General features: G+C 43.9%; 1 protein-coding gene across 9 annotated transcripts in view; it reads left to right on the forward strand.

The window, feature by feature from the left end:
- Positions 1–22,900, forward strand: part of PXK (PX domain containing serine/threonine kinase like) — an 81,818-nt gene extending 58,918 nt beyond the window's left edge. The window contains exons 14-19 of one of the 9 annotated variants that reach the window (XM_047778091.1): positions 6,892–6,969; positions 7,502–7,588; positions 8,047–8,116; positions 11,118–11,180; positions 20,911–20,944; positions 22,497–22,695. In XM_047778091.1, the coding sequence (XP_047634047.1) occupies positions 6,892–6,969; positions 7,502–7,588; positions 8,047–8,116; positions 11,118–11,180; positions 20,911–20,944; positions 22,497–22,566 (402 nt within the window). In that variant the 3' untranslated portion in view covers positions 22,567–22,695. Of the gene's footprint in view, positions 1–6,891; positions 6,970–7,501; positions 7,589–8,046; positions 8,117–11,117; positions 11,181–18,368; positions 18,407–20,910; positions 20,945–22,496 lie in introns of those variants that run through there. The other 8 variants (XM_047778100.1, XM_047778109.1, XM_047778127.1 and 5 more) reach the window with 8 other exon arrangements.
- The last annotated feature ends 1,704 nt before the right edge of the window (positions 22,901–24,604 follow it).

Below are 24,604 nucleotides of genomic sequence, written 5' to 3' on the forward strand. Positions count from 1 at the left end.
TCGTTGAAATTCTTTCTTAGATAGGCATCTTAACTATCTAGGGTCCAAAGCACAGAATGCTTCTGGGTTTTCTCCATCCTGAATTCCTCCAAGAGTGAACCTCCATGGGCAGTTGCAGTAAATTGTAGCTTAATCCTTGTAGAGCAGGAATGGTGGGCAGCATTCTTTGTTTTAAATAAAGGAAAATTGAAAACAATCTAAATATCATACAATTACAGAATAGTTTAACAGTTAGTAGTTTATCTATTTGATAAAATGTGGGGTTTTTTTTGTTTTTTGTTTTTGCCTTTTAGGGCTGCACATGCAGCATATGGAAGTTCCCAGGCTAGGGGTTGAATTGGAGCTGCAGCTGCCGGCCTACACCACACCCACAGCAATGCAGGGTCTGAGCCTCGTCTGCGACCTGCATTACAGCTCATGGCAACACTGGATCCCCGACCCACAGAGCAGGGCCAGGGATTAAACCCACAACCTTATGGGTACTAGTCGGGTTCATTTCTACTGTGACACACAGGAACTCCTGATCAGAAGTTCCCGTTGTGGCTTAATGGTAACAAACCTAACTAATATCCCTGAGAACATGGGGTCAATTCCTGGCTCCACTCAGTGGATTAGAGATCCAGCATTGCCATGAGCTAGGGTGTAGGTTGCAGATGCGGCTCAGATCCCAAGTTGCTATGGCTGTGACGTAGGCTGGCGGCTGTAGCTCCGATTCGACCCCTAGCCTGGGAACTTCCATATGCTTTGAGTGTGGCCCTAAAATACAAAAAAAAAAAAAGTATTTAATAAAAGTAAAATTTATAAAATGGAAAATGATTATTATTTGGGCTAAGGAGAAAAAAGCAGGATATAAAATACATTGTGTGTCGTGGGCGTGGGGGCAAAAAAACCTCTGTCTAGAATAAAAACTAGAAAGACGTATCCTGAGAAGTAGCAGTGTTGTGTGGTGTATGGGAAAGATCAGGGGCTTTGGAACCCCCCAAAAAAACAGGTTGCTGGGAGTTCCCGTCGTGGCGCAGTGGTTAACGAATCCGACTAGGAACCATGAGGTTGTGAGTTCGATCCCTGCCCTTGCTCAGTGGGTTAACGATCCGGCGTTGCCGTGAGCTGTGGTGTAGGTTGCAGATGCGGCTCGGATCCCGCGTTGCTGTGGCTCTGGCGTAGGCCGGTGGCTACAGCTCCGATTCGACCCCTAGCCTGGGAACCTCCATATGCCGCGGGAGCGGCCCAAGAAATAGCAACAACAACAACAACAAAAAAGACAAAAGACAAAAAAAAAAAAACAGGTTGCTGCTTTACTTTGCTTTTGTGCTACCAGCCATTTGTCTAAGGCAAGGTTTCTCAGCAGTGACATTTAACAGTTGGGCCTGTAGTTTAGTTCTCTGTGGTGGGGCTGCACTGTGGAATGTTAAGCAGCATCCCTGGCCTATACCTAGTAGATGCCAGTAGTACTCCCATTCCCCTCCCCAACACTGTGTGACAATCACAAATGCCTCCAGACTTTGCCGCCCTTCCCCTAGCGGGTGGAGGGGGGCAAAGACACCCCTATTTGAGAGCCACTGATCTATGGGTAAGTACCTCCTTTTTGAGTCTCTGTTGACTCACTGTGCAAAATTGGTGAGTAAAACCTGTGCATTTTTATTGGACATCTGAGATAATCTAGGTGAACACCTAGTTAGGGGCCTGGCCCTCCTCAGTACTCGCCGTTAGTGTTGTCTGGGATAGTAGAATGAAGGGTAATTGCTTTCCCTTCTGTATTCCCAAAGAACTTGTAATACTCTTACAATGAAATTAAATTTAGGGAGAAAAAAGAGAAAGAAAACCCCAAACAAGGTGGGGTCAGAACATTTATAGGCAAGGGAGAAGCTTTCTTCTGTCCTATTTTCCCAACAGAGCAGTTCTGACAATAATAGCTTCTTTGGATCTGAAGTAGGAAAGAAAAATTTTAAATTCATTTTTTTAAAACTGAAATTCTTCAGGAAATGTATGCAGCCTTGTAAATAAATATGCTCTCTCCAACCCTAGTAGTCCAGCCCAGATTATCATCAGTCCTTGTTCTTCCCCCAAGCCAGAGAGTCTGCAGCAAAGACACTGTGACCTTGAAAGCCAGTGTAAATCTCTTGTATGTCCATTTTGTTTCTGGAAAGATCCACAAAAGACTGGTGATGTTGGTTGCCTCCATGGAGGGGAACTAGATGGATTACTTTTTATTGTACATGTACCCTTTCTATGCCTTCTGAGTTTTGAACCATATTACTGTGTACTACCTACTCAAAACATTTTTAAATTTAAAATTTTTAAAGAATAATAGAGGAGTTCCCGTTGTGGCTCGCTGGCTAACGAATCCGACTAGGAACCATGAGGTTGCAGGTTCGATCCCTGGCCTTGCTCAGTGGGTTAAGGATCCGGCATTGCCGTGAGCTGTGGTGTAGGTGGCAGACACGGCTCGGCTCCTGCGTTGCTGTGGCTCTGGCATAGGCCAGCAGCTACAGCTCCAATTGGACCCCTAGCCTGGGAATCTCCATATGCCGTGGGTGTCTATCTATAAAGAAAAAAAAAAAAAGAATAATAGAGTCCAGGAGTTACCGTCATGGTGCGTGAAAACAAATCTGACTAGGAACCATGGGGTTGCAGGTTTGATCCCTGGCCTCGATAAATGGGTTAAGGATCTGGCATTGCCGTGAGCTGTTGTGTGGGTCACACACACGGCTTGGATCCTGCATTGCTGTGGCTGTAGGGTAGGCTGGCAGCTCTGACTCTGATTGGACCCTTAGCCTGGGAATCTCCCTAAAAAGTGGAAAAAAAAAAAAAGAGTAATAGAGTCCAAAAGTTCAATATGATCTGGGTATCTGTTTACCAGACCTGAACACCTCATGGTTTGAAAAACTGATAAATTAAAAATTGAATTAGAATCACACCAAGCTTTTGTTAAGAGTGTTTTAACCCATTGTAGCTCAGTGAGTTAAGAACCTAGCATAGTGTCCATGAGGATGTGGATCAATCCCTGGCCTCAGTCTGGGTTAAGGATCCAGCATTTCTGCAATCTGCAACTTAGGTCACACATGTAGCTCAGATCCACTGTTGCTATGGCTGTAGCGTAGGCCTGCAGCTACAGCTCTCCAATTTGACCCTTAGCCAGGGAACTTCCATATGCCGCAGCTACAGCCATTAAAAAAACCCCAAAACAGTATCTCCTATCGGGAAAAATCTTGTGAAATTCAGAGAATAAGCCTTTCACAGAGACAATCCCTTTGAAGTTTTAAAATATAGTTAGAGGAGTTCCCGTTGTTGTGCAGCAGAAACCAGTCCAACTGGAAACTATGAGGTTGCCGGGTCAATCCCTGGCCTCGTTCAGTGGGTTAAGGATCTGGCATTGCTGTGGCTGTGGTGTAAGCTGGCAGCTGTAGCTCCGATTAGACCCTTAGCCTGGGAACCTCGATATGCCAAGGGTGTGGCCCTAAAAAGCAAAAATAAATAAAGTAAAATATAATTAGAGTTGGTGTGTGTGTGTTCCAACAAGCTTTGTGGGGTTTTTTTTTTTTTTTTTTTGGTCTCTTTGCCTTTTTTTCTTTTCTAAGCCCACTCCTGCAGCATATGGAGGTTCCCAGGCTAGGGGTCTAATCGGAGCTGTAGCCACCGGCCTATGCCACAGCCACAGAAATTCCAGATCCGCCCCATGTCTGCGACCTACACCATAGCTCACGGCAACGCCAGATCCTTAACCCACTGAGCAAGGCCAGGGATTGAACCTGAAACCTCATGGTTCCTAGTTGGATGCCTTAACCACTGAGCCATGACAGGAACTCCGTGGTTTTTTTTGTTTTTAATTATGATAAAAGCTTCATGTAAAATGTATCTCCTTAACCATTTTTAATTGTTCATCTCAGTCATGTGATGTGTAGTCACAATTTTGTGTCATAGATCTCTAGAAATTTTTTTTCTTGCAAAACTGCAACTTGAGACCCATCTAATTATAGCGCCCCACTTTTCTTTTTTTTTTGCTTTTTAGGGCCATGCATGTGGTATATGGAAGTTCCCAGGCTGGGGTCAAATCGGAGCTGCAGCTGCTGGCCTATGCCACAGCCACAGCCACACCAGATCTGAGCCACCTCTGCAACCTACACCATCGCTCATGGCAACGCCAGATCCTTAACCCACTGAGCAGGAGCAGCGATCAAATCCGCATCCTCATGGATACTAGTCAGTTTGTTACTGCTAAGCCACAACAGGAACTCTACAATTCCCCATTTTTCTACCCCCCAGCCCTTTGGCAAACACAGTTCTACTTTCTGCTTCCATGGTTTTGACTACCCTAGATATCTCATGTAAGTGGAATCATATAGGATTTGTCCTTTTGTGACTAACTTATTTCACTGAGTGTAATGTCCTTAAGGGTCCTCCATGTTATAAACATTTGATAGGATTTCTTTCCTTTTTAAGGCTGAATAATATTCCACTGTGTGTATATACCACATTTTTTTATCCATTCATATATTGATGGACATTTGGGCTTCTTCTCTCACTTGGCTATCATGAATAATGTTGCAGTGAACATGCGGTATACTTCAATATCCTGTTTTCAGTTCTTTTGAATATATATCCAGAAGTGGGATTGCTGGATCATATGGTAATTGTATTTTTAAATTTTTTGAGAATTTTCTATACTATTTCCCATAGCTGGCGCACTATTTTACATTCCTGCCTTGTACCTTAGGGTACAAGGTTTCCAATTTTTTCCATCCTCACCAACACTTGTTACTTTCTGGGTTTTTTTGTTTGTTTGTTTTGTTTGTTTTGTTTTTTTTTCCATTATGCCTTTTATTTATTTATTTATTTATTATTTTCCCACTGTACAGCAAGGGGGTCAGGTTATCCTTACATGTATACATTACAATTACATTTTTCCCCCACCCTTTCTTCTGTTGCAACATGAGTATCTAGACAAAGTTCTCAATGCTGCTCAGCAGGATCTCCTTGTAAATCTATTCTAAGTTGTATCTGATAAGCCCAAGCTCCCGATCCCTCCCACTCCCTCCCCCTCCCATCAGGCAGCCACAAGTCTTTTCTCCAAGTCCATGATTTTCTTTTCTGAGGAGATGTTCATTTGTGCTGGATATTAGATTCCAGTTATAAGTGATATCATATGGTATTTGTCTTTGTCTTTCTGGCTCATTTCACTCAGGATGAGATTCTCTAGTTCCATCCATGTTGCTGCAAATGGCATTATGTCATTCTTTTTTATGGCTGAGTAGTATTCCATTGTGTATATATACCACCTCTTCCGAATCCAATCATCTGTGGATGGACATTTGGGTTGTTTCCATGTCCTGGCTATTGTGAATAGTGCTGCAATGAACATGCGGGTGCACGTGTCTCTTTTAAGTAGAGTTTTGTCCGGATAGATGCCCAAGAGTGGGATTGCGGGGTCATATGGAAGTTCTATGTATAGATTTCTAAGGTATCTCCAAACTGTTCTCCATAGTGGCTGGGTTTGTTTTTTTGATAGTTACCATCCTAATGTGTGTGAGATGATAGCGCATTGTGGGTTTGATATGCTATTTCCCTAATGATTAAGATGATCATCTTTCCATATGTTTGTTGTCCATTTGTACATCTTTATTGGAGAAATATCTATCAGGTCCTTTACCATTTTTTTCTTTGGCTTTCTTTTTTCTATTTTATTTTATTTTATTTTAATTTTTGCTTTTTAGGGCCACACCTGCGGCATATGGAAGTTCCCAGGCTAGGGGTCGAATCAGAGCCACAGCTACCGGCCGACACCACAGCCACAGCAACTCCAGATCCGAGCTTCATATGCGACTTACACCTCAGCTTGCAGCAGTGCCAGATCCTTAACCCACTGAGTGAGGCCAAGGATCAACCTGCATCCTCCTGGATACTGTTAGGGTTCTTAACCCGCTGAGTCACAACAGGAATACCTTCTTTGACTTTCTGATCTTTTATTCTTATTCAGCTTTATTGTGGTATGATCCACTTTTTGTGACAAGACCATTTTTTAACTTGTTAACTTAACGTTTTTATTTTTGATATGTAGGATTTTGTATATTCCAGATATTGATCACTTATCAGAGATATGATTTCCAATTATTTTCTCCCATTCTGTGGGTTTTGGCATTTTACTCTGTTGATTGTTTCTTTGTTGTTGCAGAAGTTTTCATTTTGATATGGTTCCATTTGTCTACTTTAGCTTTTGTTTCCTGTGCTTTTTATGTCCTGTACAAGAAATTATTGCAAAATCCATTATAATGAAGCTTTCTCCCTGTTTTCTTCTAGGAATTTTATAGCTTAAGGGCTTAGATTTATATCTTAAATCCAGTTTTGAGTTAGTTTTTGTATATGGTATAAGGTGGGGTCCAGCTTCATTCTTTTGCATGTAGATATCCAATTTTCCCAGCACTGTTTATTGAAGAAACTCCTTTTCCCACTGTGTGCTTTTGACAGCGTTGTTGAAGATCATTTGGGCATATACATAAGAGTTAATTTCTATGCTCTCAATTTGTTCCATTGGTCTTTGTGTCTGTCTTTATGCCAGTATCACACTGTTTTGATTACTGTAGTTTGTATTATATTTTGAGATCACGAACTGTGAGGCCTCCAATTTTGATCTTATTTTTCAAGGTAATTTAGAAGGCAGCTGTGCTCACCACTTTATGCATTAGTTTTATATATTTATTGCTAAAATATGCTAAGGCGGTGAGTGTGTCGGGGATACCAGAAGTGGCCAGGGTAGGATTCGAGTGGCCAGCTTGGAACTGATTTCATTCCAGATGTCCTCCTCCTCGATAACCAGCTGTTCCTTCACTCAGAGCAGGACCTGAGAGAATCTCCAGCCATTTTACTCAAGAGAGGATGTGCTTTCTCTTCTTTTAGATCCCCACAAAGTTAAAAGAGGCATTGAGAATTGCCAAAGAGTGTATAGAAAAGAGACTAATTGAAGAACAGAAACAGGTAAGTTGCTAATAGCCCCTCGTTGCCTTCTGATCTTTTAGTGTCCCCGTCCTCTGCCATGCTATTGACAGTGATGTTCTTTTAACTAAGTGTTCATTTTAGAAAGGTTTCTCGTGTACTTGCTCTGGACCAGGCTCTGGGTTCAATGATGCGAGAAAGCTGAGTACGTCACAGTCCTGTCCTGAAGGAGCTCAGCTTCTGGGGGAAGCAAACATGTCCCCAGAGTGTGGTTATTCCTTTTGCTCAGGGTGGATTGGGTGTTGATGGGGCATGCATGCTCCATGCTCTGAGGTGCTAGGGATTGCACTCATCTTCTGTAAAAGGGAGAAAGGCAGGAAGGAGCTGGAGGGAAAGGGGAGGCTCTTCTACTGGCATGCTCTTCTCCCAGACATCCAGACCCAAGCTTGGAGGCAGATGGGCTGAGCAAGGAAAGATTTTTTTCAGCCACACAATTTGATTTGGCAAAACATGTTAGAGATTTTCATTAGTGTAGACTCTACTTACATGTGTGGTGTATTGTGGTCTCTTGAAGATCCACCAGCACCGGAGACTGACAAGAGCTCAGTCTCACCACGGATCTGAAGAAGAAAGAAAAAAGAGGAAGATTTTAGCTCGAAAGGTAAGCCTGGTGTCTCTCTGAATTCTTTCTTTTGAATTCTTGACTATATGTAAAGAAAGTTCTAGGTTAATGGTGCATGTTTAGTTAATGACAGATTTTGTGCTGTATCTCCTTGAAAACAAAAACTATTTCCAGATGACTGGTTTGCAGCTTCTGAAAAAGAGCCATATAATATCAGTGGAGAAATGGACCATAGAGTTTCCTGGCTTGCTGGGCTAATTATGACCTTAATGTAATTGCGGGGAATGATTGGTCTGAGATAGTAAACTCAGCATTCTTGGTTTTATTTCTCTCTTTAGTTTTGGCTTGTGGCTTCCTCACTGTATTAAGTTATGAGGCCAGATATGACCTTGTGTGTAGCTCGTTTAACTATGTGCCTAGAAGATGTTTTTATTCTAGGTCCCAGCTTTTGTACATTTATTCTTTGCTCTTCCCCCATCTCTCTTTTATTTTTAAAGAAGTCAAAACGATCTGCATTTGAAAATAGTGAAGAACATTCAGCAAAATACAGCAACTCCAATAATTCAGGTAACTCATTATAAATTATAAGTGGGGAAGGGACCCCAGAGCTTATGGGGTAACTAGTGTCTTCACTAATGGCAAAGCTTGAGCAATCAAAGATGATCATCAGCCCTGGAAGTAAAACCAACCCAACTTACAGTGCAAGGCCCCCTGTTTATCAGGAAGAGCCTGTAGGAACGAAAATGATCCTAAGTCCTGCCTTCTGTTCCCTCCCATGTGACAGAATGGCATGCCCTCCTGTATTAAGGAAAGAACTCAACAGTATGTAGGGATCTCAGAAAGCATCCTGGAAGGGCCAAGATGGCACAGAGAGCACTGTCCTGAATTGTCTCTCCTCACCTTCACTCCTGGCTGCTTCTCATCAGCCCTGCTGGCTTTGGGCCTTAATATCCCCATCTCTGGAAATCAGATCAAATGATCCCTTGGGCTCTTTCAGTGAAGTGGAGTTCCACCCAGAGAAGGGAGGTTTCATCGTAACAGGGCAAGCTTCGGCTTAGCCTGAAGGGTCAAAGGAAGGGGAGGTTTTTTAGGCTGAGGGATAGCTGTGTGTATGTGTAGGCAGGATAAGGACGTAGTAGAGAGGGAGATGCTGAAGATACAATGAGAGAGTTGGGGGAGGGGGCTAGAGGGCAAGGGGTTAGCATCAGGAGCCCAGCTGTCAGTCTCCCCCTTGGAGGAAGCCCACTCCTTCTTTTCGTGGAGTCAGGAGCCAAGAGGGTATGGCAAGCAGCAGAGACAGTTAAAAGTGGAAGGAAAGGGAGGAGGCTGAGGGTGTTCACAGCCCTTGCCTCCTTTGGTCTTTTCAGAGAAGCCAGTGAGGAGCATGTGGGCCAAGGGCAAGAGGAAAAGTGTGCGGGGTACCTGAGACCTAAAGGTCGGACTAGCTGCAGCCAGAGAGTAGAGGCAGTGTGGGTAGAGCTGAAGTTGGAAGAGTTGGGATGGGAGAAGATCATAGATTCCAGAAGGAGGGTAATAGTCATGCCAACACCACTGCTTGGAGGGTCAAGTCAGAGAAGGGCTTGGGGGCAGCTAGCAGGGAAGAGAAGGAGGGGACGCTCCAGGCTGGAGGTCCCTGTGAGGACAGGGCAGGTTCCTGGAGATGGAGGCTAGGAGAGGAAGAGTGCCTGGCAGGTCATTTCAGAATTGGAACTCTGTTTTCTCCCTGGTTGGTGGGATGGATGTGGGCCAGTCATTGTCATCATTAGGCTAAGACGCATGTCTCCAACCAGCATGTCACACTGGCAGACACTCTGTCCATCATCTGCTTCTTTATAAAGCAGAGAAAGCCTGGCTTGGTGTTCACCATCCTGAGGCTATGTCTGCCTGCAAGGCTCTGTGCCGGATGCAGCCAGATGGGATGCCAAGGACTCCAAGACACCACCTCAAAGAGTTCAGAAAAACAGAGTGATAGAAATGTGTCATCATCACCAGACCCACTGGAATCTCAAGTTCAAACCTTCTCCCCTTTAAAGTCTGGGTTAGCACTATAAAGCTGTATGAAATCAGGGTGGGTTGAATTTTACCTTCTTTTTTCAGCAAAAAGACTCTCATGTTTTATAGAGAGGTGAGAGAATATTGCATACTTTGGAGGGAGATGCAGTTTAAGTGGGACATTTCTCTCAGTGCTCAGTGTCCATACTATGCCCCAAATGTCCTGTGGATAGTGGGTGAGCTGGTGCTGGAAGGCCTCTTATGGCCTGGTCACAGCCCTCCCAGGAGCCTTGATAACCCTTTGATAGGACTTCCTTGTGAGGGAGGGGGTTTTTGTAAGAAATTCTGTTTTCTCATTGGGCTACTTCCATGTCAGGCCAGGAGGATGTATTCTGGGGATTTCTGAGCAATGGATGAAATTCTGGGAATGTGGGAATATTTGAAATACAACACATGGAGTTCCCACCGTGGCTCAGTGGAAACAAATCTAACTAGTATCCATGAGGATGCCGGTTTGACCCCTGGCCTCACTTAGTGGGTTCAGGATCCAGCATAGTCATGAGCTATGGTGTAGGTCGCAGATGTGGCTTGGATCTGACATTGCTGTGGCTGTGTCATAGGGTGGCCCTAAAAAAAAAAAGAGAAATGCAACACATTTACTAGTTCCAGAAAAAGCATGCAACATGTGGGAATATACACATTGTTTTAAGGTAAATAAGGATATTTACGGAGTTCCCGTCGTGGCGCAGTGGTTAACGAATCCGACTAGGAACCGTGAGGTTGCGGGTTCGGTCCCTGCCCTTGCTCAGTGGATTAACGATCCGGCGTTGCCGTGAGCTGTGGTGTAGGTTGCAGATGCGGCTCGGATCCCACGTTGCTGTGGCTCTGGCGTAGGCTGGTGGCTACAGTTCCGATTCAACCCCTAGCCTGGGAACCTCCACATGCCGCGGGAGCAGCCCAAGAAATAGCAACAACAACAAAAAAAGACAAAAGACAAAAAAAAAAAAGGATATTTACTGAGTTTCAGGTAAGAAAAGGCCTGGGAAATCCACAAACTGAATAGGCTGACCTTGTCTAACTGAGTGTGCCAACTGGTAAAACGGACCTTTTGCAGAGACTGTTGCTGAGTGGGTGCAGTGGGAACTCTTGCTTCCTTTGGAGAGGCCTTCATCAGACTGCTCTGCACTCCTCTGTCACTTGTACTGTGGTGGCATGGTCATTTGTCATTCATTATCCAAGTCAGGGGTTGGGTCCCTGAACCTAAGAGGTATTGCACCCAATTGCTTAAGCCGTTGGATTGTGCAAAGTTGGCTTCATACCAGGCAGGTGGAGAGCAGCAGGAGGCAACGAGGCCTGGGGAAGGAAGCCCTGCACTGTGCTAGAAGTCTGTGGTCACTGGGTCCAGTCCCTGAATTCTCTGTTCCACCTCATCTTTTACCACAAGGCCTACAGACTAAGCCAAGTGCAGATTCTCAGACAGTGGTGGGTCTGAGTCATGGTAGTGGGTCCCAGTCCAGGCCAAATTCCAAGTGTCTTTCTTTGGTCCCCATGAGGGTTTTTCTTTGTTTTCTCTTAGCAGGATCTGGGGCCAGCTCACCTCTTACATCCCCGTCATCGCCAACACCACCCTCTACAGCAGGTTAGTGATGGAGGCAGAGTGACCTCCCTTCTTCCCCCTCTCCACCAACGGGGAGAGAGGTGGAGATATTTCTTTTCTCATCTTGGTCCAAACACTTCAGAGAAACCCTTGTGAGTGCAAATGAGCAGTGTCATTTGGGAGAGCAGAGTGTCTGGGTTTCCAACTTGGATTTCATGGGAAGAGGAATAGCTGGTTTCAGGGCCACTCAGCACCCCTACCTCCAGCTGGCTCTCTCTCCTGAAAAGCCACATGCAGGGCTCCTTAGATTGAGCTTGTCTTTGTACACGCTCAGCTGAACAAAACAGTCGTGCTGCCACCAGGGCCCCTGTCCTGCCAGGACTGTCTCCTCAGGGAGCCCAGCCATAATGTCGGTTTGCCACGGAGCAAAATGGGTGAAGTGCCCAGGTATAGGAGTGAAATCCCCACCGAGCTTCTGATTTCCTAATAATTTGTGCTCTGTCCTGCTCTGTATTTAATCATCTGAATATTTTGTTTCACCTTTGTGAATCAGATACTAGAAGTTTTGTTTGAAAAAATGTAAAAAAGTATTATAAAAATAATCTCTAATTCTGTAGAGTGGCCTCATGCCACTTCTTTCCTTTTTAAACTAATACCTCTCTCCTAACCATTTTGCAAACCCCATCAAAACCCATCTGGGTGTCAGTACCTCCTTCCCCTTCTTAAGTGAACCAGATGTCTGGCTGTCTCAGGGGCTGCTTCTGCCACTCGGAGCCTTTGTCTGTGCCTGAAGGAGTTGCTGCTGCTCTCTGAAGGGAGAGTCCTTGGCTGGGGTTGATTTATGAGAAGATGACACCATAGTCATTAAGGCTTGCAGTGGTGCCCAAGCACTACCAAGAGCATTACTAACTGCTCTCAGATGCTTCTAACTTACCTTCGCCCAAACAACAAACATGTGTAAGGGGACTGGTCTGAAGGCCTTGCATCCAGCTGATGGGTCTCCTTGTTGGCTGAGGCTGCTTAGTGGTTCTCTGTGGAGTGTTCTGGGGCCAGGACCTGTTCTGATAGCAAAGTACCTGGCTCTTGGGGGTAATATTCTGTTTCCCGTCTGACTTTGCCAGCAGGTTTTATAGGAAAGCCCCTAAATATTGATTAGGACAGAAAATAGACTTCTCTATCTTTTGTAGAGGTGACCTGTATAGGCTGATTAGAAATTTCTCAAGAGCCACTGCCCAGATGATGTTGAACCATTTTCTAGAAGATAGGATATTAATTTCACACCACTTAGACATAATTAAGGAAGAACCCACAGACTCTAACACACAAGGTGTCTGTCTGGCAGTGCAGAGTACCTCACTGTGTACATTCCATGTGGTCCCAGGAAGTTACCTGCCACTTCTCAGTTTTAAATGCTTTGGGGAACTCTGTCTATTGGGATTAGTTTTCGTGAATCCTCTAATTTACCTGAGGTCCCAGTGGGAGGTATTTCATACAGTAGCAAGTTTGCATGAGATGAGGTAACTTTTAGAATGAGAAGAAAAAGAGGAATCTTTCATAATTAGAGTAATTGTTAGAAAAAACTTCATCTGAGGTGAGAGGGAGCAGCTGGGGGATAGTTCTCTATCCTGAAGGACAGTTGTAAGGATTCACAGGGAAACATATGTGAGGCCCCAAGCACGAGGCCTGGCAGAGATGAGCGGTACCCAGCAAATACTGGCTCCCTCTTTTCCTTTATTTCCTTTAATATTTTGTTGCTGAAATTATTGACTCAGCCCCAGAGATTGTTTTCTGGCCTCTGCTGGGCATTTATTGTAGTGCAGCTCTTAAAAATTAAAACAGCACGCACACGCACATGCACGCGCACACACACCAGCTAGGAGTTCCTTTTGTGGCTCAGCAGTTAATAAACCTAACTAGGATCCATGAGGATGCAGGCTCGATTCCTGGCCTCACTCAGTGGATTAAGGATCTGGCATTGTTGTGAGCTTTGGTGTATGTTGCAGATGCGGCTCGAATCCCGAATTGCTGTGGCTGTGGTGTAGGCCGGCATTTATAGCTCCTGTTTGACCCCTTACCTGGGAACTTCCATATGCTGCAGGTGCAGCCCTAAAAAGCAAAACAAAAACAAAACAGCTAGCATTTGCATGTCAACTTATCATTTTGGGCCCTAAATGGGTTACCCACAGTGAGTTTATTGATTCATCTACTCAAAATGCATTCATTGAGAGCCTGCCGGGTGCCTGGCACTGTGCTAAGTCCTGGATCCCAGAGATGAGCAAACAAACAAGACCCCACCCTGCGTGGAGTCACATTGCCTGCACCTCCCAGGAGCTCCAAAATGATAGATACGATTTGAACAAACACTTTCCTCCGGGTCCAAACACAGTAATTTTTTCTCTTAATAGTTCCCTTCCTAAATAGGGAATCTCCACCCAAAAAACTAGTCCACCAACCAAGCAACATCTTGAACTTCTGTACAAGGCAACAGGGAGCTAGGATCAGGTGGTCGCCTCATGCTACTGTACCCATAGCAGAGGCTCGCTAAATCTTTCTGGGTAGATTTGCTTGAACCTGCTCTGCCCTCAAGGTCTCTGGTGGATAATGGCAAGGCTGTCCACCTAGGAGTGGCAACTTCTGGCCAGGCAGCCCCTGCTTAGACTGGTCCTTCCTCCCAAGACAGGAGGCTGGGCTTCTCATTGGGCTCATCTTTCTTTCCACTTCTCTGCCCACTGCCCATCTTTTTGCTGCAATCACACTTACTCCAGGTTATGTCTTTTACTTCTAGGCCAGATTTATGATTTATCTGAGAACTAGGTCAAGGATAATGTCTTTCAGCTTTTTGATAAAATGCAGTTTTCTCAAGAAAGGAAGAAAAATTCTTCATTTTTAAGGGCTAGTATTAAAAAGGAATTCCTAGAGTTCCCATTGTGGATCAGTGGGTTAAGAACCTGACATAGTGTCCGTGAGAGAGCATTGGCCTCGCTCGGTGGGTTAAGGATCTGGCATTGCCACAAGCTGCAGTGTAGGTCGCAGATGGGACTTGGATCCAGTGTTGCTATGGCTGTGGTGCAGACAGGAAGCTGCAGCTCCAATTCGACCCCTAGCCTGGGAACTTCCATATGCTGCAGATGCAGCCCTAAAAAAAAAGGAAAAAAAAGAAAAAAAAAAGGAATTCCTGCTAAAGGTAGTTATGTCAAACACAAGTCAATCTGGGAGGCTTGAGGAACCTAAACTTGAGGGTCACCACTCAAGGATTCTGGGACCTTGGATAAGACACTTGACCTCTCTGGGCTTTAGGTTTCTCATCTGTTAATGAGGATTTTATACTTTTATTATCCTTTATACTATTTATTATAGTACCTGCCTAGTCGATTTATTAAGAGGATCCAGAGAGTTTCCTGCCTATGGGGTTAGAATAGCACCTGGTATACAGTAAGCTCTCAGTACACTGTTAGTTACTGGGAAACCTTGAATGAGTCACTTTCTGTGTCTGGATTTTGGTTACTTCCTCTGTAAAAGGCAAAAGGAGAGTTCCCTAGTGGCCTAGAGGTTAAGGATTCAGTGTTGTCACTGCTGTGGCGTGGGTTCGTTCCTTAGCCCAGGAACTTCCGCATGCCTCAGGCACAGCTAAAAAATTTTTAAAAGACAAAAAATTTCCTTCTCATAAAACATCTTCTAAACCCACTGTGGAAGCTGCCCTTTGGCAGTTTTCTCAGCAATAGATCAACTTAGGCAAGTTTAGTTAGACAGCATTGCCTTTCTTACTGAAGCATTGATTTTAAGCACGTTCATATGGTAGCCGAGGGTGGTCTTAAACTCAGTTGGCAGAAGTGACCCCTTTCTAAGAGAAGGGGTCTTACTCTCATGAGCCCTTTCCAGCTTTTGTGTAGGGACTAGGACCTCTCTTGATTCTTACTGTACCTCCCTGTCATGGGGCCTTTTTTTGAAATCTTTACCAAATTGATGGGAGAAGTATCATTTCCCTAAGTCTGCTGGTGGTTCCATCGAGTACAATGGGATTCCTTAAAACTCTTTTTTCCCCAGCAAGAACATTCCTAGCACTTTCTTTTCTGCTATGTTTATGTTTCCTGTCTCTAGAAGGTCATTCTTTCAAATACTTTTTCCCAACATATTTCATGGTCGGTGTCATCAACTAGTGTTTACACTCTGTAGTCATAGAGCTGAATGGTTTAGAAGGTCCTAATTTACACACACAAATATTTGCTCCTGTCCTCCCTTGGGGAACACACACCTGTTGCCTTGCTTTTCTGCATGTGTGTGTGTGTGTTAAAGCTTTGCAAAAAGTATTTCTGGAAAGCTTAGTAAGCAGAAGACCCAAATTGTTATTGTTGTTTTTTTGTTTTTTTTTTGGTCTTTTTGCTATTTCTTGGGCCGCTCCCGCGGCATATGGAGGTTCCCAGGCTAGGGGTCGAAGCGGAGCCAGAGCCACAGCAACACGGGATCCGAGCCGCGTCTGCAACCTACACCACAGCTCACGGCAACACCGGATCGTTAACCCACTGAGCAAGGGCAGGGACCGAACCCGCAACCTCATAGTTCCTAGTCGGATTCGTTAACCACTGCGCCACCACAGGAACTCCTGTTGTTATTTTTAATACTCATATTTAACATCTTTTGAGTGCATATTTTGTGCTAGGTACCATTCTAAGTGATTTATAGTTACTGTTTTATTTAATCCTCATGAATACCTTCCTATCCATTGAGCATGGATTATACTTACAGCTTTGCTTACAGACAAAGAAATTGATATTCTAGTGGCGTTAAAGTATTTTGACCAAGGTCACACAGGTGGGGGTACTAGAACCAGGATTCAAACTTGATTTTGTCTTTGCTTATCTGTCCAGTTTTTCCTGAGTACCTGCTCTTGGGTGCAGTGCAGGCCTGTGCTGCTAAATACTGTGCTTGGCTGGCATGAAAAGAGCCCTGGAGTTTCTGTTGTGGCTTAGCTGGTTAAGAATCCGACTAGGATCCCTGAGGATATGGTTCAATCCCTGGCCTCACTCAGTGGGTGAAAGGATCCGGCTTTGCCCTGAGCTGCAGTGTAGGTTGCAGACTCAGCTCCGATCTGGCGTTGCTGGGGCTGTGGCATAGGCTTGACCCTTAGCCTGGGATCTTTCACATGCCACAGGTGTGGTCTTAAAAAAAAAAAAAAAATAGGAAAAGAAAAGATCCCTGTAGGAAGAATCAGAAACCCTGGGCTTGGGGCATAGCTCCCTCACCTTCCAACTGTGACTTTGGACATATCATTTCCATTTTTTGAAACTATTGTTTTAAAGAATTCCTAGGAGTTCCTTTTGTGGCTCAGTGATTAGCGAATCCGACTAAGAACCATGAGGTTTCAGGTTCAATCCCTGGCCTTGCTCAATGGGTTAAGGATCTGGCGTTGCCATGAGCTGTGGTGTAGTTTGCAGACGCAGCTCGGATCCCGCATTGCTGTGGCTCTGGTGTAGGCCGGCAGCTACAGCTCTGATTTGACTCCTCGCCTGGAAACCTCCAATATGCTGCAGGAGCGGCCCTAGAAATGGCAAAAAGGCAAAACAGTAAAAAATAAATAAAAGAATTCCTGGAGTTCTCTGGTGGCCTAGTGGGTTAGGATTTAGCATTGTTGATGCTGTGGCTCGGGTCCTGTCCCTGGCATGGAAACTTCCACATGCCACAGGCATGGCCAAAAAACAAATAATAATATAAACAAAATTTTAAAAATAAAAATAAAAGAATTCCCGGTCTTTATGAGGTAGACAGTGTACACAACAGGGCTTTATAAGCAGTAAAGTACTATCAAGTAATAAGCAGTGAATGCACTACAAGAGAATTCTACCCCTTCTTGCTTGCAGTTTATAATTTTAAGCAATAATTTTGAAGTGAGAGAGCTGGAAGTTTGCAGAAAACTTGTCTGTGAGAATGAGTGGAGAGAAAGGGGCATTGGATATCTGGAGAGCTGGAATAGAGAAAACATGGCCTTGGGGGCCCAGAGTGACAGGAAGAAGCGTTAAGAATAATTAAAGCGCAAACTGTCGTATATAAAATAAATTACTAGGATGGTACAACACAGGGAATATAGCCAGTATCTCATAATAACTATAACCTTTTAAAAATGGTGAATCCTATTGTATACCTGTACCTTATATAATATTGTATATCAACCATACTTCAGTTTAAAAAAATTGGGGGAAAAAAAGAATAAGGCATAAGAATAGAGATGAGTTCACATGCTGGAGATTCCAGAATTTATCTAACCAGTCAAAGTCTAAAACCCATTTTAGGCTCAAAATTGAGGTCTCTGGCCACAGAAATTACCTCTTTTCCTTGTAACCACACAAACACAAAGGGGTCACCATGTTTCAGATAAACAGTTCTGCCCCATAGTACTTCTCAGAACAGCATGTTGGTTCTGCTCTCCCGCCAGCTCACAGCCCTCCTCCTGGCTTCCAAGGAGTATATGAGCTCCTCTTCATGGGCATCAGCTGCTGGGGGTTGGGTAGGGCCAGCTATGTCCCCAGCATCCTCCCAGAGCTGCCCCTGGTCAGTGGTCAGCTGCCCAGCCCCTCCCCAGAGGATGGGATTCCCAGTTAACTTGGAATCTAGCAGTTAAAAAGAAGACCATGGTGGGGGTGGGGGGGAGGGTTTGTAGCCTTAAGTAAGCTAATGCTAACTCAGTGTGCTATTCAGCCTTTAAACACCAGCGCCTTGCAGGGAGGGGCTGGGGGGTGGGGGCATTCCTTCCAGTGCTCTTGCTCTTCCTGACTTTAAAAAGACAGGTCTGCATTTTAGACCATAGAAGATTTGCTTGAAAAGTGGTGAGTTCTAATTTTTCTCCCCTCTTGATAAGTTATCCTTATTTACTAATAGAACTAGGAACACTCCCAGTATCCATTCCACTTTTCGGGATAGAAAAAACCTTGATGGATCTTCTAAAGTGAGTGTTGTTCTTGTAAATAACTAGAAATAGTATCTAACTGGCTCAGAAAAAAGAAAAGAAAGAAGGCAGCGGAAAGTGACTCATTGGTTACTCAGTATGTTTGCCATGTTCTAAAACGGTCACAATTGTGTTTACAAACAGTGCTTCTGGTGCTTAAGTATATCTGAGTTTTACAGTGAGAATAATCAGCATGTGATTGACTAATATTTTACTGTCTCTATTTGATTAAATTACACTAAAATCTGAATAATGACTTGTGTCCCCTCTCTTTCTCTCTTTGCCGTTTTCAGTAGAGCATGCACCATTTTGATCGTGAATTTTCGGTAAAGTAAGCTATACTGATTTTTCTAACTTTAAAGATGCTCTGTTTCTGTATGTAAAATGGGACCCAGTGTGTCTAGCTAACTGAAATGCTGAACAAATGGGAAAGCAGATTCAAGACAATTTCCTTATCTGAATTATTTAAATGAAATACAGCATCTTTAAAAAGCACCCAAGTGACTTCATTTACATTCATTTCATTTTCATCACGACCTTCAAAATCTTCATTTTCCCTCTGATTTTAGTTTTAAAATATAGCTCTGAAACCTAGAAATCAACTGCATGGCATTTTGCTATCTTTTAATTTTGGAAACTGGCTCAAAGTCTCATTTCTGCAAAAATGTTGGCTCCTAGTGTTCCTCTGACGAAGGGGAAAGGGAGTTGGGCATTCTTAGTCATAGGAAGGCAGCTTAGTGGCTTTCCTACCTGACAGTAGGGAAAAACAGTTCTTTTGTAAGCATTTTAATAACGCTTGAGTTAGGAATGAGTACAGCCTCCCTAACTTTCTGAGCTAAATGTGAAGACAGTTCCCCAGAGCTGGGGGCCGCCTGATTCTAGGGCCAGTGTCGCTTCATTCTCTCTTGGCCTCCTCTCCTGTGTGTGGGGACTACAAAGGAACTCAGCCCTACACACACCAGTGGATGGCACCCACTGTCAAAGTTGGCCCAAGGAAAGAGGACCCTCAGACATCCTTTCCATGAGGCTGGTGAGGATGTTTCTGGCAAAGCAGTCCTCCCTGCATCTAACCTACTCTCTTGCTGCAGATGTCTGTGGCTTGTCCCAGGGCCCCACTGGCTTGCCAGGCCCCGTCTGGGATTCTCAGGAAGGTGGAATAGCTGGCTCTAAGGGTTGTGAGACGGGGAGATTGGAGAGGTCAAGACTGACCTGGTTATCACTGTAAATGAGCTGTTTTGGAGCATCTCTCACCCTGGGTTGTTGCAGGCCGATATTTTTCAAAGCTGGGTGAATTCACTTGGCAATCGGTCTAACATGGAATCTTTCTGGTTTTGTCTGAGGCCTGTGGATGAGGACTGTGGGAGACCTCTGGAGTAGGTGGGGGCTCACTCACATGTGGGGAGTTGGGAGCTCAGGCACTAGGCAGTTGCTCCTAGGTTTGTCACAGGCCAGAGAGCCACATCTGAACATTCCCCCATCCCATCTCACATCATTACTGTTGTGTTGTAGCTTAAGCCCTAATGAACCTTTAAAGGAGTTTTTATGGACCATAGAAGAGACAAGAAGGAAAACCAAAAAAAATCAATGGAGCCTGTAATCAGACTATGAGTCCCCGGGTCTGTATTCTTACCTCCTCCAGTGTTGACCTTCTGACCCTGGACCTCTTCTCCCCTTTCAGGAGGTTCTGAACTATTTCTTGCCCTAAACATACCTATCAAGATCTTCCTAGTTGTCACAGGCCCAGTGAGAAAAGGTGGACCTCTTGGGATATTGGGTCCTTTAGGATTGATTGGTCCATCCCTCTGTGAGGGGACCTCAGGTGACCTTGCTCTTTCCCCTTGATGAGCAGCCTCTCTTTTCACACATCCCTCAGCATCCCATTTGCTTTACAGGCACAGGTGACCCTGTGGCACTATGGACAGGTTTTTTATTTATGCTACCGACCTGAATGAATGAATTCAAAGAGATTCATTTAAAGTGGTAGCAATTTCAGCCTTTACTTGGAAAATGAAGATCCATTTGCCAAACACCACCCCCAATTCCCAAATTCTGGTAGTGAATTTGAACTTTTAATTTTGAGTGCCTGGTAAATAGGCCACAGTCAAGGGTTGCTTCCTTCTAAGGCCCCTTGCTACCCTCCCAGAATCCTGGGCTGGAAGGGTTGCTGGTCTCTGGATGGCCAGTTCTGCGCCCTTAGTAGAATGAAGTGCTGTTGCAGCCCAGTCTGTCTTCTCTTCTCTAACCCACACTGATTCTGCTGGGGTCAAACCGCAAAGCTGGGAGGCAGAAATGCTGGTGCTCATTCTGGTACCTTTGGGCCCTGGATGTCAAGTCCAGATTCCGCTGCCCTTTTCTGGCCATTGGGTGAGTGTGCCGGGGAGAGGAGGGGGCAGCTGGAAGGGCATTGGCGCCCACTCAGTCCTCCAGGCTCTGAAGTTGGGTTCCAGGAGCCTTTTGAGGCCATCTCCACTCCTCCTGGTATTTCACTGGTCACTTTCCATGAACCTGCTTCCGAGGAGTGCTTACATCACATACTTATTCTCCCTGTTTTTCTCATTTCAACAGTCACTTTCGATTTGAAGTCTTTTTTTTTTTTTTTTTTTTAATCTCTGTAACCCTGTGACGTAAAGCCAGGAACATTTTCTCATAATCCACCCTGGCATAAAACGTAATAGAACTTCATTCATTAGTTGTTATTATATAGAAACAATAAAAGTTACATTTTGCTCATTTGTCTGTATTTAATGTTTATTTTTATTGCTATATTATCATTGTTTAAGAATTCCAAGATTGCAGAGCATGAGTGTGTATATCTATGTGATTCTTTAATTTCAGCTGCCTTAGGTTTGGGTAAAAGATGTAAAGGAAGGTAAGTCATTTTCTATGAAATACAAGACTTTAACCATTGCTTGTTATACCTGCTAAAAAGGTTGCACTTAACTGAAGTATTTTATTGATGATCTTGACCACTTATCCATATCAACTTAAGAAGTGACTGGTATGTTTACCTGTTATCATCACAGCGCAGTAGCAGTTTGAGGAGCCAGGGAGCCACCTAGCAGAATGGCTTGCTGGAGTAGCCCTAGGACAGGGTACAGGGTAAGGCTGGAAGCAGAGACATGGGGTCACAGGGAGCTGCAGGGTTCACAGGAAGTGGGGTAACTAACTGCATCACAGGCAAGTTCTTTAAAGCAAGGCCTTTTCTGTACTTAGTGTTTATTTTGTCCCAAGAAAACAATTCATTCATTGATTCAAAATGAACTATAAAATTTGGAGTTCCCATTGTGGTGTAGCAGAAACGAATCTGACCAGGAACCCTGAGGTTGCGGGTTCCATCCCTGGCCTCGCTCAGTGGGTTAAGGATCCAGTGTTGCCATGAGCTGTGGTGTAGGTCACAAATGTGGCTTGGATCTGGCATTGCTATGGCTGTGGTATAGGCCAGCAGCAACAGCTCCGATTAGACCCCTAGTCTGGGAACCTCCATATGCTGCGGGTGCGGCCCTAAAAAGACAAAAAAAAAAAAAAATCTATAAAATTCAAATGCCAAATGTGCATGTGCCTGGAAGCTAAAGGAAGTTTCAGAGACTTGTCCAATTTCCTTCTCCTTGCCCACCAGGATGGAGTTCAGCATTCCAGGCTCCCCAGATGCTTTAGTGAAAGGTGTAGGATTAGCGTAGTTCTATCCTGTCCCTGGGCAGGGCCACAGTGAGAAGAAGGGTGCTTGAGGAAGACTCCTCCTTAAGAATACCATCGCAGTGAGAGAAAGCCCTCTGCCCCTTGCTGTGCATGGCTAACAGTCATTAGCATTTCATATTTCTTTTATGCAACCTAATAGGAAATGATTGTTCAAGACCAATGCCCCTGGGGAACCCACAACCCAGCAGACAATGGTTCCTTGCTGAGAATCCCAAGTTGTTTGTCATTTTATATTAAATCACATCCTTCAAATATTGCGTGTGTTAGAGCAGCTAAAAACTGTTCATCCCTTACTAGTAATGGTATTTGTGTAGCTCAGCTCTGTGCATACAAATATCTGTCTTTAATTGCTAGCTCGGGAGTAGGTAGAGCTATCTGGGACCTGGATAAAGTAAATAATGGAACTTTGGGTGGGGGATCATTATTAAAATTTGGAAATGGAAGTAGAGCTCTGTCTGTGTGAAGATAATGTCAGTATGTACAGTTTCATGTAATCTGTGGTTTCGTTTGGTCTTTTCTCATGTGACTGTTATTTGGAAGAAATGGCAACCTTTAATCAATTCCCCTTTAATGCTTCTAGTTTTCTTGTTTAGTATTTTAAAAAATCATACAGAACTAGGTATCTTGGTCCCTCTGAGGGAAAACGTTTGCTCTCAGGTCCTTTCCGTCCAGGGCTGAGCAGCAGTGTGTGTAGAAAGACACTGACTGTCCGCTTTCCTCTACAGGGATGTCCGCATTACCTCCACCTCCTCCACCTCCACCACCAGCAGCTCCCTTGCCTCCTGTGAGCACTGAGGCACCCACACGACTTCCGCCTCAGGCTGTGAATGGCGTGGGCCGAGGGGCCTTACTCAGCTCTATCCAGAATTTCCAAAAAGGAACTTTGAGGAAAGCCGAAACCTGTGATCACAGCGCGCCTAAGATCGGCTAAAACTTGTTTACACTTGGAGGGAAAAGTTCTTTTTTTTCCCTTCCACCTCAAACCCCTAAAGTACCCTCTTTCTGGATGAATAATTGCTGAGCCAGTACAGCCACACATGATTGTGCAGATGCTCATGTAAGGGGCTTTTCAAGAAGGAAGTGTTCTTCAAGTAGAATAAAGTCGGGCTGGCAATGCTGCCTTAAGAAATATTTTGCTCCTTTATTATCATTTTAAAGGAGTCCTGTTCATCCTCTAATGGGCATCTTTTGGGGGCAGCAGCATGTTAGAATCAATTATTTCTAGCAACTGAAGGAAATGGACAAAAAAACAATGACAATATTCAGTCACAGCAGTGAATGGCCTTTGTGTTGCAACCCCTCTTATCCTGTTAGACAGCTCCTAGAAATGTTCCTCTCATACTTCATTTCTCTAAAGCATTTTCTGGTTATTTCTTAGGTAACTCCCATTTTTGCTACCTTAATTTCATCTTAGACATTAACACTGTAGCCCAAAGCATAGTTAAGTCGCTGAGTCAAGAGAAGCAACTGAGTTCTTCATTTTCCCCCAGAATCGGGAAAAGTTCATGAACATTCTCTAAATTCAAACAGGAACACCATTGTGGTTATAGAACTCAGGGCTGCTAAAGCAACTATTCTAGTCTTAGTTCCTTTTAGTTAGTATGAATTGAACAGACAATGTTAACATCAGGAAAAGCTCTTTCCAACTAGAGGATCTTCTTTGTTCTCAGCAATTAAGTCAAGTTTGGGGTTTGTGGGGGAGGGGGGATATTACAACACAAGTAAATTTGCCATCTATAGAAATCAGTTCTTTCAAAAGATTTATTCAAATATATCATCTTTTTAATGTTCCTCATTTATTAGAAAGATCCTTTATGATTTGCTTAAACCTTTAAATTGCACTTTAAAGGATTATAAATAATCCATCTAAAAATTCAAGTTATACACATCAGTGTTGGTTACTATGCAGAGAATATCATTGTGTATAGTTTCATGTAATCTGTGATAAATATTCAGCTGTATTTTTTATTAAAATAAACCATGTCAAGAAAATGCGTTGTTTGTAGCTTAGCTAGCTATTTTAAATGACAAGTTTTTGTAGTACCTTGTGTGAATAGATCCATACGGTATTCCTAAAGTTTCCTTCCCACCTGTCCTATTTTCTTTTGTCATATTTTCCCTCTCAATAAGAGCTAACGAGGTTCACTTCCTTTTTTAATTAGCTATCATTCGTGTGCTTCTATGACTAATTTTTTTTTTTTCTTTTTAGGGCCACACCTGCACCTGCAGCATATAGAAGTTTCCAGGTCTAACTGGAGTGGCAGCTGCTGGCCTACACCACAGCAACACTGGATCCAAGCTGCATCTGCAACCTAAGCCACAACTTGCAGCAATGTCTGATCCTTAGCCCACTGAGCGAGGTCAGGGATCAAACCTGCATCCTCGTGGATACTAGTTGAGTTCTTAAACTGCTGAGCCTCAATGGGATATAACTAATTTAAATTTATCTTTTCTATCCCACCTTCTTAAGAGGATGGTGTGTGGCAGAATGTCTGTTTTTTGGCAATGGGAAAAATACTTAGCGTGGATTTTGGTTTAACTTTTTTTCTTTGGCCATGCCCAAAGAGCGCAGAAGTTCCTAGGCCAGGGATCAAAGCCAGGATCAAACAAGGCTAGTGAGCCACCCGCTGAGTCACCAAGGAATCCCTTGGTTTTACTTTAAAGGAACCTACCAGAATTAGGCAGAATTTGAAGAGTTGGTGGACAAGTTCCTGTTCTAAGTGATGCAGTCTAGGTGATTAATGATTAGTGGTTAGTTCTTGATGGCACTAATTAACAATTTTAATACTTCCACCCAGCATTTATTGTTTTAAGAATATAGAAATACAATTAG

This window comes from Phacochoerus africanus, chromosome 1, assembly GCF_016906955.1.
Source record: "Phacochoerus africanus isolate WHEZ1 chromosome 1, ROS_Pafr_v1, whole genome shotgun sequence".
NCBI classification, from domain to species: domain Eukaryota; kingdom Metazoa; phylum Chordata; class Mammalia; order Artiodactyla; family Suidae; genus Phacochoerus; species Phacochoerus africanus.